This window comes from Narcine bancroftii, chromosome 14 (assembly GCF_036971445.1).
Source record: "Narcine bancroftii isolate sNarBan1 chromosome 14, sNarBan1.hap1, whole genome shotgun sequence".
In the NCBI taxonomy this organism is placed as follows: Eukaryota; Metazoa; Chordata; class Chondrichthyes; order Torpediniformes; family Narcinidae; genus Narcine; species Narcine bancroftii.
Window position 1 is genome coordinate 57,220,392 of NC_091482.1, and position 16,735 is coordinate 57,237,126.

General features: G+C 41.8%; 1 protein-coding gene and 1 long non-coding RNA gene across 6 annotated transcripts in view; one reads left to right on the forward strand and one right to left on the reverse strand.

Moving 5' to 3' along the window:
* Positions 1–485: 485 nt before the first annotated feature.
* On the forward strand, positions 486–9,975 carry LOC138749444 (uncharacterized). The gene is made up of 3 exons (XR_011348641.1): positions 486–800; positions 1,354–1,539; positions 9,134–9,975. It is a non-coding gene; the product is annotated as an uncharacterized lncRNA (long non-coding RNA).
* atp8b4 (ATPase phospholipid transporting 8B4) overlaps positions 8,043–16,735 on the reverse strand; it is a 232,260-nt gene continuing 223,567 nt past the window's right edge. For 4 of the 5 annotated variants that reach the window (XM_069910766.1, XM_069910763.1, XM_069910765.1 and 1 more), the window contains 3 exons: positions 12,124–12,262; positions 10,547–10,677; positions 8,043–8,929 (listed from right to left, as the gene is read on the reverse strand). In XM_069910766.1, coding sequence (XP_069766867.1) covers positions 8,690–8,929; positions 10,547–10,677; positions 12,124–12,262 — 510 coding nt within the window. In that variant the 3' untranslated portion in view covers positions 8,043–8,689. Of the gene's footprint in view, positions 8,930–10,546; positions 10,678–12,123; positions 12,263–16,735 lie in introns of those variants that run through there. The other variant, XM_069910768.1, reaches the window with a different exon arrangement.

The window sequence follows — 16,735 nt, forward strand, 5'->3', positions numbered from 1 at the left end:
TTGCTTGTGAGGCATTTAGATTGACACTGGAATAGGCAGAGAATAGAGAGATAAAGACCACGTGTCGGCAGATGGGATTCGTTCAATTGTGCAGATGTTGTGGGCAATGGGGCATGTTCCGGCTCAGAATAGTACTATGGTCAAAAGCAGAAGGCAAGAACATTCAGGCTGGTTGGTTGACACTGGTGTTCTAGTGTCATGTGCACCTCCTGGTCTGCTTTATCTTTTCCCATCAGCGAAACGTATTTCTTTCTCCCTCGTGCACTTATTAGACTTCTGTTACCTAATTTCCATAAATGTTTCATGTGAGGTTTGAATGGAGTTACAGTCAGAGTTACACCGCAGAGAAATAGGTCTTTTGTCCCAGTTTGTCCATGCCAGACAAGTGGCCTCACTCAGTCCCATGACTTTATTTGGGCCCTATCCCTCAATTTTTGCACCTATCTCAATGTCGTCTAAACATTGTAATTGACCTGCTTCCACAACTTCATCTGGCAACTCATTTCAACTACCCCCCACCTTTCTTTTTAAGAGACCAAGAATAGTAACATGCCCTTCCAACCCATAAGCCCATGCTGACCAAATACACCAATTAACCTACAAACTTTGTATGTTTTTAGGGTGTGAGAGGAAACCGGAGCTCCCAGAGGAAACCCTGTGTTCACAGGGAGAATGTACTAACTCTCTTCAGACAGTGGTGGGTTTGAACCCTGGTCACTCTAATAGTTGCACCAACTGTGCTACTGCAAAAAAGTTCTGACTGGACTGTCTGGCCTGTTGAGCTGGCTCCGTATTTACAGGTCAGGTTGATTTGCTTAATATATTAGCATATACTCTGTTATTCATCAACTGCAATGTTTGGGCAGAATAGCCTCATTTTTCTTCCCTAACATCTTGCAACTGCTGCTCTAGTTCACGTTAGATGAGGTGTAGAATTCATTCTCGGTTCAGCTGCAGTTGGATTTAAGTCAGGTTTTAGTTTTATAACATATGCTAATTTTAACAAAATAAATGTTTAATTAGTTGGTGATCCTTGAAGTTTCTCATGAACCTGTGCACCATAAAACCCCCATGATGTTTCCAAACATAACGTTTAAGTGCAGTACAAAAGTTTGTCACTGAATTTGTCTTGTCACAGTATTTACTGAAGAGCTTACAGGAAAAATAATGTCTTTCTCCTCCTTGTATAACAATTTAGTTCCAATTACAAAGTTTCCTTCCACGAATGTTGACACATTTCAAAATGATCTCATCAAATTAACCCAGAATACCATACATTGCAATAGAAGCAAGAATCAGCCCTTGAATTTGTGAGATTTGATTGTAATCTAATGTATTCTCATCTATCCACAGTAAACATCCCCCATTCCACCTTATGTATCAAGGTGAGGTGCCAGAGGACAGTAGATATGGTAACCTTATTCAAGAAGGACAGTCTGGGTTCTTTGGGATTGCTGTCTGTACCTTGTGCGGACATGTTGATATTGAACTTTCCTTATTTCCGTAAAACATGAAAGTCTGCAGACACAGTGATTGAAGGTAAACACAATGCTGGAGAAACTCAGCAGATCAAGGAGTATATAGCAAAGATAAATAGAAGAATAGTAAAGGTGGTTCGTTAAGTAATTGTGCTGATTTCAGATTCACACAGAACACTAACTAGAAGGGCCTTTGGGCTGGGAGGGATGTTGCAACATTGCTGGACATCGGTGAGGGGTTGCAGTGGCGCTGAACCTCGGGGCCAGTTGCGGCAGCGGTGCTGGATGGGGGTTTTGCACTGGTAGTGACCCTGGACATGGGGGCAGTGATGGACAGGGGTTGCAGCGCCAGTGCTGGATGGTGGGTGGTGGCAGCACTGGAAGGGGGGGGGGATTGCAGAGGTGCAGATAAAGGGGGAGTGTGGCAGCAGCACTGGACGGAGAAGAGTGGAGGTGGGACTGGACAAGGAGGGGTCTGCTGCAGTGCTGGACGGGGGAGGGGGTGTTGGTGGTGCTGGTATTGCGGCCACACTGGATGGGGGCGGGGGGGGGGTGGGTGGCTTCAGGCCATCTATGACAAATCGGGCATCCGTATACAGCGAATCGTAGATGCTGGCACCTATAATGTAAGGATTCCTTAGGGTTCCACTAATTACCGACAGGGACTGACACGGGATGTTCAATCAGAAGGTGAATGTGGGTCGTGTCAGGTCATGTTTGGTGCCAAATGCAAAAATGTTCGGTTTTCGGAATTTTGGATAATAGAATTCACATCTGTAATTAATTAATTTCCCTCCAATTCAGGACTTGCATTTCCCGACCATGATTGCCTTGATTTTATGTGACAAGGTAAACCACTTGTGACAATAATGTCAGACTGAATCTGAATAGACAGCTGAGGAGAAAGAAACTGAAAAACACATCTTTGTTTATCACACGATAAGAAAGGGCCTGTAAAGATATGCAAAAGACTCAGATTTTTTATATACATATATATATATTTTGGTCATACAAGAGACAGATGAAAAATATTATGCAATTTGGCAAAAAAAATCTGATACGATCCATTCAACAAGTGCAGTGGTATCGGGGGTAGTTTGGGAAGAGGAAAACCAGAAAGATCACAGGTGCTTTAGCTTCAATGGCTGACAAGACAGCACCTAACCTTAATGAAGGATCATTACACATGTTTTCAACGCTTTGCTCAAAATATTCAAATGAATGATATAATTATCTTGGATATGCTAAATAGCCATATTTATGGTAATTTGGTGTATAATTCCAAATAGCAAATAAATATAAATGAAACTTTATCTCACAAGCATTTACTCCATAAAGCTAATGAAATATAAAAAAATGTGTGTTCTGATTAGTCATATCTGTTACACAAGTATACTAAATGCTGGTGTATCAGTAAGTTGCAATATCCAGGGAGATGCATCAAAATTAATTAGATATAAATCAGAGGATTTACTTTTCTAGAATTTAAGCTTTATTCCAGTGCTAGTTCTAGTAAATAGGTATTCAAGCCATCCACTTCCCTGCGTCTGCCATTTCCTTCAATCCTGTATGCTTTTAGGTATATATCCAATTCCCCTTATTGAGCCAGGTCGGAAGATGTGATAGCAAAAGTTGGAGCATCGTTAGGAGATTTCAAATCTTGTGCAAATTTTTTTTATATATAAGCAATTTTGCTATCCAAATCTCACACAATCATCTTTACCCATCCAAAATATACATCCTTTTTACAGTTAATCGTAATAATATTTACAGCAGAAAACAGAAATTGCAAGAAAAACTCTTCTGAAACTGCAGTGATGCTTCATATCTTGGTAATAAACAAGTATATAATAGAATTCAACATTCATTGGAATGACTTCATCCCTAACGACGAAGTACTCGAGCTGGCAGAATCCACAAGCATTGAATCCACGCTGCTGAAGACCCAACTGCGCTGGGTGGGTCACATCTCCAGAATGGAGGACCATCGCCTTCCCAAGATCGTGTTATATGGCGAGCTCTCCACTGGCCACCGTGACAGAGGTGCACCAAAGAAGAGGTACAAGGTCTGCTTAAAGAAATCTCTTGGTGCCTGCCACATTGATCATCGCCAGTGGGCTGATCTCGCCTCCAACCTTGCATCTTGGCGCCTCACAGTTCGGCGGGCTGCAACCTCCTTTGAAGAAGACCCCAGAGCCCACCTCACTGACAAAAGACAAAGGAGGAAAAACCCAACCCCAACCAACCAATTTTCCTTTCCAACCGCTGCAACCGTGCCTGCCTGTCCCGCATCGGACTTGTCAGTCACCAACGAGCCTGCAGCTGACCCCTCCATAAATCTTCGTCTGCGAAGCCAAGCCAAAGAAAGAATAGAATTCATGACATAGTAACACTATTTTTCTCTAAATATAAAAATATGCACGTATATAAAGTGTTAAATCTCTTTTGTGCTGATATGTATCCCACATACTATGCTGGTTTTGATATTGCATAGCAAGGGAATTCTTAGACATCTGTTTTAAATAAAAGCTAATATTTTGTAGAAAAAGGGATTTCCACAGTAGAAGTCAAACTTCCAAATAATCTACATTTCTCGTTTATATGTCACAAGGCAAAAGGCCAGAGCCAAGTGCATCAGTTTTAAAACTTTTTATAAACTAGAATGTAGATATCTTTAAGCTTAATTGTGACAGATACATGCTCAGCGAATCTTATGAATGACCTCCACAGGGGTACAGTGCTTATGAAGCCCTGCGACAATAAATATTTATGCAGTTTTCAATGCTAATTACTGTGACTTTTAGAGAGAATATGAGAGATTGATTTAACATTGAACCCTTCGCTGTCAAAGAGGAAAAAGCCTCCCAAGGCAGATGTGTGCTGAAAGGACAGTAAATTTCATGTTCGCATTAATATTTAGATCAAAAAAATCCTTATACTCTTCAAGTAAGTTTGAAATTGCAGCATAATCTGTGCTGAAATGTTGTGCTATCGCTGACGGTATCCAAACATGCAAGAAATTGAGTGAAGATAAATAGAAATTAATAACTACCATTCTATGGCAACTCACTTGAGCCAGAAAGTTCAGGGTACAAACTACACTGCAATGAATTTTGATGCATCACTTGTACTGATTTTAACTGCAGAACTGAAATAATCCTGCATCATTTTTCAAATCAGGCAGTGAAATAAAATCTCATCTGTTTTTTGGGAGTACATCTAAAAAATGTTTGCACTAAGCCTTGAAGATCAAAGAAATCTAATGTGCCACCTGATACATATCCCTGAAGCAACACCACCAATAACAAATCTTGACAATTCAGCTCCCATTTAAACCACTGAGATATTGTGGCATACAATTGATTGTCAAGTTTTCACCCATTGTAACATCAGCTGGTTATCTCAAAGCTAGCTTTTGTTTCCTGGTGCATATTCCTAAATCAAATGATAAAATCATTGGATTATTTAATTTGTACCTTTCTCACTTTGACTTCTGGTTATCTCTCTTTTAGGCATTAGCTCATTGAGGCTGTAAAATATTTTTTTCCAATTGAATTTGCAGTCTAATCCAATTAATTTATCTTCTTGAAGTTCAATTTATTTTTTAACACCTCAAATTTATTCTTTATTGAATGGACACTCCAAACAATACCATTTCTGCTTGTCTGGTAGAGGAAATCAGTTACTCCAAGGTTAATTTCATATAGAATGTGAACTAAAATGGGAAAAGCAGGCCAAGTAGTAATGAACCCTGGTTTAGCAGTTAGTGCATTGCTGTTACAGCACCAGTGACGGGGGTTCAAATCCGGCACTGTCTGTAATGAGTTTCTCCTCGTGTCTGTGAGTTTCCACTGAGTGTCAAAATATACCGGGTTGCACATCAGGTGGGTGCAATTGGGTGGCATGGGCCCAAGGGCCGGAATGGCCTGTTGGAGTGCTGCATAAGTTAAATTTAAATGTTGAACCTGCTGAATTTCAGTGAAAATCAAGTCAGTGAGAGAATCTGAAACATGAAAGCGCAGAAACAAATGATCAAACAATGAGCAAAAAAATGTATTTGAAGAACTGAAAATAATAGGAACTATACATATGTGTGTAATAGTTTATACCATTAAAAATCAATTATCTTTCCCCCCCCACCTTACTTTTGCCCAAAATTGCGTGTAAAAGTCATTCCCCCCCCCCTATTTTTTGCCCCGGCCACCCACCCATCTGAATTTCCGACAGCCCAACCACCATCTCTCACCTAGGCTCCGGCCTCCCCCCAGAACTTGACACAGACTCTCACCTAGGACCCGGCCAACTGAGCTCCAAATGCTCCATCCACTCTCCAATCTGAGCTCCAGATGTCCAAACTACGGATTTACCACCTGATCGTGGCCACCTGCCTGCCCATCCGAGCTCCTGATGACCCCGATCTATGCAGGTATTTATGGTGGTCAAAAGTAGAATGCATGCAATAGTCGACTCCCTAAATTTTACTTTAAAAATTGTTCCACAAAATTTGACTATTACACACGAGTATCATATATTAAGGCCCAAGATGTGGAATGAATTAATTTCATGAAAGAAGCTCTGGAAATTCCAGTAGTTATTTTTACCTTGTCATCTGCCAAATAGCTGTGAAGTAATAAATCTAAAGATCTCAATGTATAATTTGCTATCAGTGACCACATTTGCTTATAAACAAGGCATCTTCATTGTCAGATTAATGGATTGAATCTGAAGGGAAACGATTGACTTTCGGCTGTATTGACTAACACGCCTCATGCACCCCTTCCCTGCTCGACCCTTACCACATATTTGTTCTGTCTGAATAAAAAAATTTGATTTACAATGGTCAAAGTCCCAGAACTGAATCTTGCTCAACTGTTTCAGTCGATAACAGGCTTGTTGGGGAACAAGAATTGGTGGAGCTCAGGAGGATAAAAAAAGAAAGGTAACAAGATTACAAAGTGACTCCCAACTCGTGCAATAGGGAAAACCACAATGGGAACTGGAGAATAAATAGGACTTCTCGATTTGGTCACTTTTTTTTCTCATTGAGGGGATTGATCTGGAATTGATAAAATATACAGGAGACTGCAAAAGTGTTTAAAAAGAGAAACATGTCATAATTGCATAACCTGGTGCTATGTTTCTTCAGAATGCTGGGGAGTTTTTGCCACTCCAGAGCTTCATTCAGTTTACACAATGTACCCAAATGCATGTGATAGACATCATTTCCACCCGACAGCATATCAGCTGTACAGGTAGTAACTGAGCCTGAAATGTTGGTTATATCTCTTTGACTCCTATGGACGCTGTGGGACCTGCTGAGTTTCTCCAGCACTTTGGGTATTTACTACAATCACAGGGTCTGCAGACATTCTTGTTTCCCTCCTGCTACACAGGTACATGACTCCTTCATAATTAATATTGTTTCTTAAGGAGCTTCAGAAACATGGCACAACTGAGGATAATTACATGGTGATTCAGTGGCAGATATCCATACAGATTGTTGAATTTAGTCAGTCACCGAAGAAGGCTAATGTCCACTGATGAGACATTACCTAGCGCCGTCGAGGAGAAATGTTGCTGAGGGCCTTTGAGGAAGGATTCAACTCCAGGGCCATAAAGGAGGGTAATTGTTGAAAGTCATTCAAAATTGGCCTGGACTCGGAGAGCCAGAAAATACACAAAAATAAAATGCCCCAAAATATTGGTTCCATTTTTGTTCAACTCCATTTCAAAAGTTTTTTTTTATTGGCACTTACTCTGTGGTATGAGAATATGTGAGGGAATGCAGTTTCTGTGCAGTCTTAGGTGGTTGGAAGTAGGAAAATTCCTTTTTATTCCATGTGGTGCAGAGGGGGATCCAAGGAGAATGTATTTTGTAGTCTCCACCTAATCCTTTATCTCCCTTGCCCTCTGCACCACATGACATCTTGTAGGCCCATGTTGTTATATGGCAGCAACTGCTTACAGTTTTAATATACAATGGATAATAGTTTGGTTTCAGCCCTGTATAAAATAGTGTCCAAGATGGGCTCCCTCCACAGATATAGTGAGTTTGCAGTCATATGGTGCCTTTCACTTGAGGACACCACAAAGCTTTCAGCAGACAGAAGAGTCATGGAGAGATTCAGCAATGGAAACAGGGCCTCAGGTACCAGGCGCATGCCCTGCCAATCATCCTTTTCTATCAATCAAACCCGCATCACTTTTGTCATGTTGGATGAAACAAGGATCCCAACGTACAAGCAGCAAAATAAACAGTTACCAGAAAAGGAAAAACTTCTCAGTGAAGTGAACCCGAGATAAAAATCTCACTGGTAGTAGAAGCAGCATCTGAACAAGGAAGGAAACAAGAGAGCAGATTACCATGTCTAAAAGTCTTAAAACAGACCTTTCTCCTTTGATTTTTTCACTTCAAAAAATATATGACCTAATCTACAGAGTGTAAAGAATAACTGTGTAGAGCACTTGTTGGGAGAGAGCACAATGTAAATATAACAAACTGTGTAGGTTACCATTGCATATCACCGAAGAATGCTACATAAAATGTGAAATAACACTGAACTGTTAAAAGCAATAACTGTTTGTAATGCCGAATATGGGTTTCAAAAATATACGCACATTCAAATAAAAGTTAATTGTTCCCTCCATAAAGGAAACTTAAAGGCACTATCTCCTCAAATGAGGTCAAAGCTACAGGGTAACATTCTTTGACAGAATACAATATTAATTGGGACCTGTAAGTGAAATACTATAATACATACAGTTGCAAAGTAAATCCTTCCTTTTCAAAAGCTTTGTAATCTTGCTTGCTTTTTTTTTTAGTGAACAGAAAAAAACATGCAAGCATTGGTCTTTTGATTTATAAAAATGGTTTCCAAAGGTTAAAAAATATTTGCACCTCAGAAATAAAAAACCTTTGTTAAAATGGGGTTGTCAGTAGATATACCGACAAGTGCTTCAACTCACAAACTCTTTTTCCTCAAGTTTACGGATGTCGACGTTCGTCCAAGGAGCTGAGAGTCCACCATGTAACTATTATCAATATCCAGTATTATAAAATAGATGTGTAACAGCTCCAAAGTGAGAGTTTGTTATTTTGTGACTTCACCAGGTAATGATTTCAAGCTCTGTAGATGTACATGGTGCAAAGTTTAAAGGGAGGAAAAGCATCCTTTCCTCTGGACAGCTGTTACCCTACAGTTTAACATTTTTCACACTGTTGTTTTCTTCCGAAAATTTTCAATCCAACTGGTGCTGCTCAACGTTGACTTCCCAGTCACTTCTGGTGATGGATTACGTAACCGCATGTTCCTTCCTGAAGTAATGAGCTTGCCAAAGCCTTCTTGATGAGCAAATGCGTAGCCAGACCTCCGTGAACTGGTGCGGTTGACCCGCCGCATGCGGGTTTGCAGTGGCTTCTGTTTCTTTCTTGCACGTTGAAGATATCGTACCTGAAAATGATACAGTTTATGATCCTTAGAAATTCACAAAAATGCTGCCCTATGATTGAAAACCCTTTCCCCTGAGGTGTTCTGTGAGTTTTATTGGGTTCTTTACAATCGAAGTATTGCTTGAGCTTTTTTTAAAAAAATGAAATTGTCCAAATTTGGTGAAAATATTTTTTAAAATAATGACATGTTTCCTTGATATTTCAGTCTGGAATTGACCATCGAGAAAGAGGAGAGGCATGCATTTATATAGTACCTCCGACAGTGCCTTCACATGTATACAGAAATACCTTTCAATAAAGTCACTGTTGGAACCCTGCAGAAAGCAAATTCCTTTTAAGAGCAAAAATAATTGGATTCGTGAAATAAACACTGCCCTTCTCCGAACAAACCCCATTCCTCCCCTCCTCTGTAGCAGTCCTACTACATTTTAAGGTCATTAATTTAGGCAACAGAAAAAAAATTATTGGAAAAGTTACATGGCAAGGCAGATAAGTTATGAGGAAAGTTTGAAGACCTAGGTCCAGAAGGTAGTACAGAGGGTGGAGAATGATAATGAGCTGTACAAAACATTTTAAAAAATCAGAAAACAAGAAAAAAGGAGACTATGGATGGAACGGCCCGTTAAAGGAGATGATGGTAGTTCCGTTTAATATCCCCCGACCGCGGGGGGGGGGGGGGGGTCTGCAGCCAAGATGGTGGCGCCTCTGATCGGTAGCAGCCACAAGGGGTTGCATACTCCAGGGGAGCGGAGGACTGGCGCAGGGCCGCAGAAAACAGGGAGACCATCCCCCCCACCCCATCTGAGAAGGAGAAGTAGAGGAGACAACCCACGGGATGGTGACCATGGTGGCGGACCAGTGAGGGGGCTCTGCGGCTGAAAAACCCAAGCATGTGGAGGGCTGCTGGCGAGGAACCCACGGAGGCTGTTGGCTGCTGGAGTCTGCTGTTGGAAGACTCCCACCGGGCTGCTGGTGAGGAACCCATGGAGGCAGTGGGCTGCTGGAGTCTGCTGTCAGTAGACTCCCGCCGGGCTGCGGACTCCTGGAGACTGGCTCAAAACTGGCTGAAGCGGTACCAGGTATTGGAACCAAGATGCGAGGGGGTGCCGAAGGCACTGAAGGGTTCCTGACTGTGTCAGACGTTTGGATCTGGAGCTTGGGTTGCAAATGGTTTGGACTGGACTCTGTGGCTGCAGAGGCTACGGAAGCGTTGGAGGCAAATCTACGGACACTCGGTGACTCGGGGGGGACTCTCTTTTACTTCTCTTTCTCTCTCTGACTGTAAGAGGTACTTCAGGCAATTTCTGCCAATGGCAAATCTGTCTGCCTTGCAGCAAGAAAAAGCAATTTCATGTGATATGACAATAAATTGAATCTTGAACCTGGAACTACTGACAGATAGCTTGAGCGGTAATTAAGTATTTCTTCATTCAGAGCAATGCAATCCGTCAAATGAAATGATAAAGGTAAAATAGATTTATGCTATTCAATGAATATTGACAGCCACATTAAGATCAAGGTTGAAAATAAGCTCAGAGGAAGTTGTAATAGACAAGCAACAGCCAATCTTTTTCCAGAACTGCTGATAGAAATGCCAAAGTAAAGAACCAAGTCGAACCTTGTCACTCAAGCTTGGTTTCAAATCCATTTTCAAGAACCTGAAAACCACCACTGGTACAATGCACAACACAGTAGTCACGATTATGACCAACCACACAGTTAGATGGATCAGGGAATTCCGAGCATTTCCTGGAGACAAAAAAAAAAATTAAAATAATCCTCAACACATTCCAGTATCCAAAACACTGTTTCTGCAGTGTACATAAAAATGCTCGAGCAACCCAGCAAGTCAAGCAGCGTTCTTCATGTGGCAAAGAGGCATAACTAACAGACCGGGCCCGAGCTCTTTGTCAAGGTATGAGAAAAAAAGCAGTTTCTGTAGTCTGTTTGATGCATCCATGTTCCTAATGAATTTAATTAGTTGCATTAGTAATCTGAAACTATTACCTCAATATGTCTCGACATTGCAGTCTGCAACGGACCATTTAGAAAAGGAGGCATGCATTTATATAGCAGTTATATAGAAGTTCTGTGAAATGCTGCCAGTATTTTATTTCTTTCAAAATGAATAATAGATAAATTCCTAAATTATTAGTGCCAAAGCAACAATAATCAAAATTAGCACCAAACTGAAACAATTGCACAGCATAAATGGGATTGAATTGACTCATAAAGCTAAAATTATCCACAAGACAGAGCGAATGATCCGAAGGTTGGCGGAATTGTGGATGGTGCTGAATGATGTCGGAGGTTACCGCAGAATATAGATAGACAGGATGCAGAGGTGGGCGGAAAAGTGGCAGATGGAGCTCAATCCGGTTAAGTGTGAGGTGATGGATTTTGAAAGGTCAAACCTGAAGGCAGAGTACATGGTTGATGATAGGATACTTCACAATGTGGAAGAACAAAGAGACCTTGGGATCCAAATCCATAGATCTTTCAAGGTTGCCATGCAAGCTATTAGGATAGTTAAGAAGGCCTATGAGTACAGGAGTTGTGTGGTGACGTTACATCGCTATGAATCTCTGGTGACTCCCTGAGAATATTATGTTTATCTCATTCCACTTCTGCTATGGAGAGGATGCAGAGGAGATTCACCAGGATGTCACCTGGATTGGAAAATTTGTCTTATGAGGCAGGGTTAGCAGAGCTGGGGCTTTTCTCTTTTCAAAAGAGGCGAGAGATGACTTACAAGATTATGAGAGGCATAGATGGGGTAAACAGCCAGCATCTTTTTCCCAGGATGGGAGTGGCAAACACCAGAGGACATCTGCACAAAGTGAAAGGAGGAAGGTTTTGGGGAGATATCCTGGGTAAGTTTTACACAGAGGGTTGTGGATGCTTGGAATGCATTGCCAAGGGGTAGTGGTGGAGGCTGGAACTATAAATGGATTTAAGAGACTCTTAGACAGCCACACAGATGAAAACAAAATAGAGGGTTGAGGTAAGGAGGGTTGAGTTTTTTTTCAGTATATATAGGTCAGCATAACATCGTAGGGCGAGGGGCTTGTACTGTGCTGCAATGTTCTATGATGAATTTGCCATCTTAATGTGTGCACTTGGTGATAAAATATGATTGACAACACCTCGTCAGATAAAATGCTTTGTGCATTATTGTAGACTTCAGAGACTCACCTACAAAAGGAAATTGACTTGGAAATATTGAGAACAGCCCACTGCTATGCATCGCAAACAATATGGAAAAATACATTATCACACTGCCCCATATGAAGAAGTTATTGACTGCTGTCCAATAACTGGTGTCAAGCCCAATCTGTGAAAAGAATCAGAACAAAAACATTTTACGAAAATAATTAATGTCTGGTTTGAAGGTGTTGCTTGCATTTATTGCCTCTCCCCACAGACATGAGAAGCTGATTTTGGGGCTTGGATTTTGCATCCCCAGAGTCCACGAAGGGTAATATGTTTCAGCCTGGTACAAATGACTAGATTATGAGTTAAATGTAAACATTTGGGACTAGACTCTATGCAAGGTGCATTCAATAAGGACAGCAAATTTGCTTCTGTAAAGTGATTGAGGGAAAGAGTGAGAGCTTTTGCAACAATTTCTGATTTTTCTTAAGCTACCATTCAAGGTTACATCTCAGGAATGTTTAAATTTTAAATGCTTAAAATTTTGTTATGGGTTTGCATTTCATGATTTCTGGACTGTAAACTCAGGCATCTGAATTACAAGATCAGTAAAATCCCACACACTAATATTGGCAGCAAATGGTAGAAGCTTCTAAGCCGACAATGAGATTCAGAACAAACTTGTTCACTGAAAATATTGCACTAACCCATGTTCGTTGGCAAACTGTGAATGAACCATTTATTCCTACTCTCTGACTTTTGTCAGTTAACCAATCCTCGATCTATGCTATCAAAGCTTTTACAAGAAACTCTTTACATGTAACATTTTATGTGGAACCTTATCGACTTCCTTTTGGAAAGCACTGATCCCGTGAATATTTAAAAGCCTCCAAAAATTATAAAAAATGAAATAATTGAGTGCACAACAAATTTAGAAGTAAAAACACAACGCTGGAGAAACTCAGCCGGTCAAACAGTGTACTTTATGCAGAAAAGATAAAGATACATAACCATTTGGGCATGGTATTTGGACTTAGTTTCTTCCAAATTTCCATTTAAATGAATGGGTTCACCCTAACTGATACAGGATCACTGAACAGGGAAGCAACAACAAAGTAATGACAGATCTTTTGAACCAGAGACTATTGCAGATTTCCATGTCTAGATACACAGGTATGAAAGACCCAAATTTGCTTGCTTTTGTTGAAACAAGTTTGAGTCCAATAAATTTGTCAAAGATAGTTTTTTTTTAAATTTCACTTCCACTGATATGAATATTTCACGTGTCTTGCTACTGTGGGCTTAATTATCGATTTACTGGAAGAATTTTCCTGATGACCTATGTGAAGTTTATATATTTATGCTATTGTTCTATATTTCTATGGAAAGTTTTACTAGGAATATTGACCTGAGTTTTGCTATAATGCTTTATCATTTTGTCAGTGACTGGAACTCCAAAATGGGCATAGCGGTTCGTGCAATACTTTTACAGCGCCAACGATTGGGACTGGGGTTCAAATCCTTCACTGTCTGTAAGGAGTTTGTACATTCTTCCTGCGTCTGCTTGGGTTTTCCCCGGGGGGCTCTGGTTTCCTCCCTCCATTCAAAACGTACTGCTGGTTGTAGGTCAATCAGGTGTAAATTGGGCAGCATGGACTCATGGGCCAAAATGGTCTGTTAACGTGCTGTATGTCCATATGACTATCTCTTTTGTTTTCTTTGGCTTGGCTTCGCGGACGAAGATTTATGGAGGGGGTAAATGTCCACGTCAGCTGCAGGCTCGATTGTGGCTGACAAGTCCAATGCGGGACAGGCAGACACGGTTGCAGTGGTTGCAGGGGAAAATTGGTGGGTTGGGGTTGGGCGTTGGGTTTTTCCTCCTTTGTCTTTTGTCAGTGAGGTGGGCTCTGCGGTCTTCTTCAAAGGAGGTTGCTGCCCGCCGAACTGTGAGGCGCCAAGATGCACGGTTTGAGGCGATATCAGCCCACTGGTGGTGGTCAATGGGGCAGGCACCAAGAGATTTCTTTAGGCAGTCCTTGAACCTCTTCTTTGGTGCACCTCTGTCACGGTGGCCAGTGGAGAGCTCGCCATATAACACGATCTTGGGAAGGCGATGGTCCTCCATTCTGGAGACGTGACCCACCCAGCGCAGCTGGATCTTCAGCAGCGTGGACTCGATGCTGTCGGCCTCTGCCATCTCGAGTACTTCGATGTTAGGGATGAAGTCGCTCCAATGAATGTTGAGGATGGAGCGGAGACAACGCTGGTGGAAGCATTCTAGGAGCCGTAGGTGATGCCGGTAGAGGACCCATGATTCGGAGCCGAACAGGAGTGTGGGTATGACAACGGCTCTGTATACGCTTATCTTTGTGAGGTTTTTCAGTTGGTTGTTTTTCCAGACTCTTTTGTGTAATCTTCCAAAGGCGCTATTTGCCTTGGCGAGTCTGTTGTCTATCTCGTTGTCGATCCTTGTATCTGATGAAATGGTGCAGCCGAGATAGGTAAACTGGTTGACCGTTTTGAGTTTTGTGTGCCCGATGGAGATGTGGGGGGGCTGGTAGTCATGGTGGGGAGCTGGCTGATGGAGGACCTCCATTTTCTTCAGGCTGACTTCCAGGCCAAACATTTTGGCAGTTTCCGCAAAACAGGACGTCAAGCGCTGAAGAGTTGGCTCTGAATGGGCAACTAAAGCGGCATCGTCTGCAAAGAGTAGTTCACGGACAAGTTTCTCTTGTGTCTTGGCGCCTCAGATTGAAGAGACTGCCATTCGTGCGGTACCGGATGTAAACAGCGTCTTCATTGTTGAGGTCTTTCATGGCTTGGTTCAGCATCATGCTGAAGAAGATTGAAAAGAGGGTTGGTGCGAGAACACAGCCTTGCTTCACGCCATTGTTAATGGAGAAGGGTTCAGAGAGCTCATTGCTGTATCTGACCCGACCTTGTTGGTTTTCGTGCAGTTGGATAACCATGTTGAGGAACTCTGGGGGGCATCCGATGCGCTCTAGTATTTGCCAAAGCCCTTTCCTGCTCACGGTGTCGAAGGCTTTGGTGAGGTCAACAAAGGTGATGTATATATGTTTGTATGAAATGCCCAATAGTACCATGCAAAAAGAATGTTTTGTATTGTGCATTTAAAACAGTGCACCTGCATGGTAGGTCCAACTGCAGCCCTTCCCTGACTGGCTTTCTCCCATGTATATTAGATTGTGACCAACCTGCAACCAGTGAGATATTCAGAAATAAAAATGACTGCAACTGTTCATCTTTTTCATAATATTCTTCCACCATTATATAACAGCAGTATGCGGCAATGCGCATCATTCTCCACTGCAGGATTTGAGAGAGAGAGAGAGAGAGAGAGACTGAGAGGAGAAAGGGACAGAGCAACATTACCATGTTCGTCGTTTGGCCAAACTCCCATTGAACTCTGCCTCCAAAATAGTGTGCAAATCTTGAACAGAGTGAAACACAGAAGTCTCTGCAGGTGCCGTGAATGTAGTGAAAACACACTGAAATTGCCAGTGTGTCTTGCAGCGGCCATAAGAGATAAAGACATATTACTGACGCCAACACCACAACCAGCCTCCTTTCTTTCTCTCTCTTTCTCCTTTTTGTTTTCTCTATCTGTCCCTTATTTTTTTTGGGGGGTGGGTTTGGGAAAGGGAGGGGGAGAAAGACCACATGTATGTAGATTGCTGAGAAATATTGATATATTCTGTAACAGTCAGTGATGTTATCTCCTTTTTTATTGAAGGAAAATAAAAAAAAAACATTAAAAGGACATATTACCGACGATTCAGGCTTGAGCCATTCTTCAAGGAATAAGCAAAAAGCTTGAAATCTTAGACTAGAGACAGTGTTAGCTGGGGGAGGAGTCCAGACCAACAAAATATGTTAATTGGATAAGTGGAGAGGTGAGAATTGATTTTGGCTCCCAGTGGCCACCCATTTCAATTCCCCATCCCATTCTCCTGCTGACATGTCTGACTATGGTCTCATGTACTGCCAGACTGAGACCTGCCACAAATGAGAGGAACAACACCTCATCTTCTGTCTAGGCACCCTCCAGCTGGATGGCATTAACACTGACTTCTCTGGCTTTCATAGAACCCCACCCCCACTTCTTCCCCTGTCAGCTTTCCCCATCTCTGCCTCCTTCCCTTTTCCCACTGTCTCCTTTCACAGATCCAAAATCGATTCTCTATTTTAGTTTGATAAACATTTGTCAGTTATGATGATAGATTGTTAACCAGAAATATGACCTGTTTCTTTTTCCAAAGGTTCTGTGTGTTACTTGCATATTCTGCTTTGATTTCTCACTCAGAAATGCCTGGTTGACTTTATGGGGCAATAGAAAACAAACTAAAAATGGTCATGGCTGTGTTTCAGTCTGGGACAAAGCACTGCATTATGCAATTGAATATATGACTTTCCAATAAAAAAATAGAATGCTGGGAAGAATTCTGCAGGTCAAGCATTTGTGGAGGCAAAAGGCGTAGCTTGATGTGAAGGACAAGAGAACGCGAGAGTGACTGCCAATATATAAGGGTTGGATGGAGGCTGGAAGGTGTTATCTGTATCCAATGGGAGGGGATGGTAGGCAAATAGAACCCAATGGAGGGAGGGGATGGGAGGAGTGAATAAAGGGAAAATA